At 51.6% G+C, this 3,883-nt stretch overlaps 1 protein-coding gene across 1 annotated transcript in view; it reads right to left on the reverse strand.

The window, feature by feature from the left end:
- The window catches only part of Cacnb1 (calcium voltage-gated channel auxiliary subunit beta 1), a 16,258-nt gene that overhangs the window by 4,914 nt on the left and 7,461 nt on the right, over window positions 1–3,883 (reverse strand). Inside the window, exons 8-9 of the mRNA XM_010620288.3 lie at window positions 3,645–3,878; window positions 411–506 (exon numbers count right to left, since the gene is read on the reverse strand). Coding sequence (XP_010618590.1) covers window positions 411–506; window positions 3,645–3,878 — 330 coding nt within the window. The remainder of the gene's footprint in view (window positions 1–410; window positions 507–3,644; window positions 3,879–3,883) is intronic.

Here is a 3,883-nt window from a genome sequence, read left to right on the forward strand (position 1 = left end):
GGGGGGGGGGGGGGCAGGGCGGGGCTGGAGTTAGTGAGGGGCGTGACGAAGAGTTGAGGGTGTGGCCTGGGTGCAGTGGGTGGAGCCAAGGGTTGAAGGACAGGGTTAGAAAGAGGCCTCTGGATGTGGAGGAAGGGGAGGAGAACCCTCAAGAGCTCCCAATGGGCAGCACTGCGAGAAGTCGGAGGGTCTAACTCGGCGCACCTCCCTCCAGACATAAGGCAGCCCAAGCAGAATGCGGGGCTTTGCTCCCCACCCAGAAGAGAAGCAGGCCCTAGCCCACTCTGCCTGCCAAGCCCTCTCCCCAAAGCCCAATCTCCCCATCAGACCCTGTGGCCCACTCAGACCACAGGAAGCCAGGAGACCCCAAATGCCCTCCTCCCATCAAAACCTGGGGTTTTGGCACTCACAGGGGGACACTGGGCCAGCTTCTCCGAGGCTGCTATTTGGACGTTGAGGTGTTTGGACTGAGACTTCCCTCGGGACTTGATGAGCCTCTGAAGGACCTGGTGCAAGGAGAGGAGGTGCTGGGGGACCCAGGCAGTGCACCCAGGCAGGCAGGTAGGTTGGGGTTCATTCTCTAGGCTCACCCCACCCCAAACTCGGGCTAACAACCACAATGCCCCTTGATGGGCACCTACGAGATATCAGAGCTCTTCCAGCTTTTGGGGGAAGGAGCTGAGATCTCTCTGTGTTGCCCATGCTGGCCCCAAACAGGTGCTGGGTGGTAGCAACCCTCCTGCCTCAGCATCCCAAAGTGCTGGGGCTACAGGTGTGTCTGACCTAACCCGAATGTTCTGTGACTAACAGCCCTACTAGCTGCCATCCCCATAATAATACTGCCATCCCTATAATAATAATAGCAATGATACTAAAATCCAAAACCTAAATCTAGTCATAGGAAACATCAGACAAAGCCAAACAGAGGAACAGTCTACAAGAGCTGCTCAAGCTGGGATGGTGACTGCATGCTTGTAATCCCAGCACTCAGGAGGCTGAGGCAGGAGGATCCTGCTGATGCCTGAACTACACAGCCAAACTCTGTCTCAAAAGCAAACAAAATCTGATCTGTACTCTTCTAAAATATCAGTGTCATGAAAATACAGCTGAAGATCTGTCCCTTATGAAAGAAAACTGAGACCTAACAACCAAATGCAATATTTGAGCCCCTGGGTTTATTCCTGAATTAGGGAAAATATCAGTGTCTTTATTTACTTTTCTTTCATTTGGACTGGGGATTTAACCAAGGGAATAAGGGATGGGCCAGGGATTTAGCTCAGTGGTTCCACTGCCTGCCTCACAGGCTCAGGGTCCTGAGTTTGATTCCCAGTACCCCCCATGCACACACACAAAAGGGAATAGGGAATACTGAGATACATCTCCAGCCCTTTTTTTGTACATATTTTATTTTGAGAAGGGTCCTGCTAAGTTGCCCGGGCTGGACTGAGCTTGTGATACTCCTGCTTCAGCCTCCTGAGTGGCTGCGATCACAGATATGCATCATCACACCTGGCTTGGAAGGGGCATTACTGGAACCATCAGTGAAAAATGAATATGAATCGCATTGTGTGTGTGTGTGTGTGTGTGTACTGGGGACAGAACCCAAGACCTTTCACACGCTAAAGAAGCAATTTGGATTTTTAAAAAATAGTACAGATGCAGTGCTTGGTGGGTAGCAGGCATTCCGCGTGATCGATCTGTTTATTTCATATTCACAGCAGTCATTTGGGCATGTCTCTGTTGCAGATGAAGAAACTAGGGCGCAGAGACACTTGGCATTTGACTTGCCGCAGAAACACGGTGCTGGAAAATGACAGCGCCGGACAGGAAGCCCAGCCGACCGGCTCCAGCAAGTCCTGGCCCTTAACCTCAGTGGGGAAAGCATTTGCTTCTTTCTAGGTCAGGAAGCGTTTCTTTGTCCATTATCTCCTTTGATCCTCTCAACCTCCTCACCTCTGACTACTTCAATCTCACCAGCCCTTTTATCTCATCAGAGAGGGAGAACTTCGAGAGGTTAAGGAACTGGCCCGGGGTGCTCAGCTCCTAACACGCTACCACAGCACAGTAACAGCTATCACCGCTGGCCAGCATCCTGAGTCACACAGGATCCTGTGAGCCCAGCCCTGGGGAGGCTGAGGCAGGAGGATCACCAAGAGTTTGAGGCCAGCCTGGGCTACACAGTGAGACCCTGTCTCAAAAAACAAAAAAGACACTGAGAGTGGAGCTCAGTGGTAGGGCACATGCACAAGGCCCTGGGTTTCATCCTCAGCACCAAAAATAATACAAACAGTAATAACACTAAGGAGATAATGCCCCCCTTTGTTTGGTACCAGGGTTCGAACTCTAGACCTTGTGCTTGTGAGGCAGGCAGCGAAAACACTGAGCTAAATCCCCGGCCCATACCCCTATTCTGTAGGTGAATAAATTGAGACTCAGACTCTAAATAATTCCCCCAATCCTAAAATCAATAGCAGCAACAAACTACAGACAACATTAAATAAATATGTAAGCCAAACAGGGCAAGAATTTGAACCCTAGGCCATCTTCTCATTTCAAAACGTTCTCCTAGGGCTGGGGATTTAGCTCCGTGGTTCCACTGCCTGCCTTGCAAGTGCAAGGACCTAAGTTTGAGCCCCGGTACTAAAAAAACAAAAACAAAAAACCTCCTAAACACTTCTCCCTAGTTTCCCAAGTCCCTGCTACCATCCAGAAGGGAAGGTTCAGGGGGTCGCAGTATGACAAGGATTCAAATCAGCCTTCCTCCCCAAATCCCCTCTAGCAAGTTGCCAATGAGGCTTGGCACAGTGCCACAGGCGTGTAGCCCCAGATACTCAGGAGGCCGAGGCAGGGGGATCACAAGTTCAAGGCCAGCCTGCGCAACTTGACAATACCCTGACTCAAAACCAAATTATTTTCCCTCGGTACTGGAGATCAAACTCAAGACCTTGTGTTTGCCAGGCAGGTTCAGCACCACTGAGCTAAATCCCCAGCCCCCAAAACCAAAATTTTTTAAAAAGGGATGGAGATATAGTGCTAGAGCTGTTGTCCAGCATGCATTAAGACCTGGGTTCAATTCCCATACCGATGAATAAAACCAAACAACAAACTTCATCCAAGGACAACATAGCAAAATGAAGGCTGATATCAGAAAAGACCTCCCAACTGCCAAGGAGCTGGGTGACACTGGAACAGAAAGCAGAGAATTCTTAGCCGGTGGCTAAGGACTTAGCTCAGTGGTTCCGGCTCCTGCCTTTCAAGTGCAAGGACCCGAGTTCGATCCCTGCTACAAAAAAAAAAAAAGGAATTCTTAGCCAGGTACAGTGGTGATCCCCGTGATCCCAGCACTCAGGGGGCTGAGGCAGGAGGAACACCCCAAGTTTGAGGCCTGCAAAACCCTCTCTCAAAAGAACACCAAATAATAGTAATAATAACAACAACAACAACAACAACAACAACCTCACAATGAGGCGGATGGCAGCAGACCTTCCCTAGGTGTTGTGCCTTCCTGTAAGATTGCGCCTTCACATTCACAACCACACGATATAGGTCTTCAGGGAGGGAAACTGAGTCTCGGGGGCATTAGGTCACCCAGGTAGGAAGCAGCGGGTAAACTGAGGCCACCCTCCGCCGGACCCTGCGCCCACCTTGGGGGAGGTGATCTTGATGTAAACAACGATGGGCGCGAGCGAGGTCTTGGAGAGCTGGGCCGGGTGGTTGATGGTGTCGGCGTCCAGGGCGACCAGCTGCAGAGTCCGGGCCAGCTCGAAGATCCGCTCAATCTCACTCTGCACCTCGGCTGGGGTAGGGGAGCCGTGGGGAGGGGAAGGTGAGGCAGAGGCAGCGGCAGCAGCTGGCACGGGGGCCCCCGCCGCCACCACCCACC

Source organism: Fukomys damarensis, unplaced genomic scaffold (genome assembly GCF_012274545.1).
Source record: "Fukomys damarensis isolate Sample0158 unplaced genomic scaffold, DMR_v1.0_HiC HiC_scaffold_13, whole genome shotgun sequence".
NCBI classification, from domain to species: domain Eukaryota; kingdom Metazoa; phylum Chordata; class Mammalia; order Rodentia; family Bathyergidae; genus Fukomys; species Fukomys damarensis.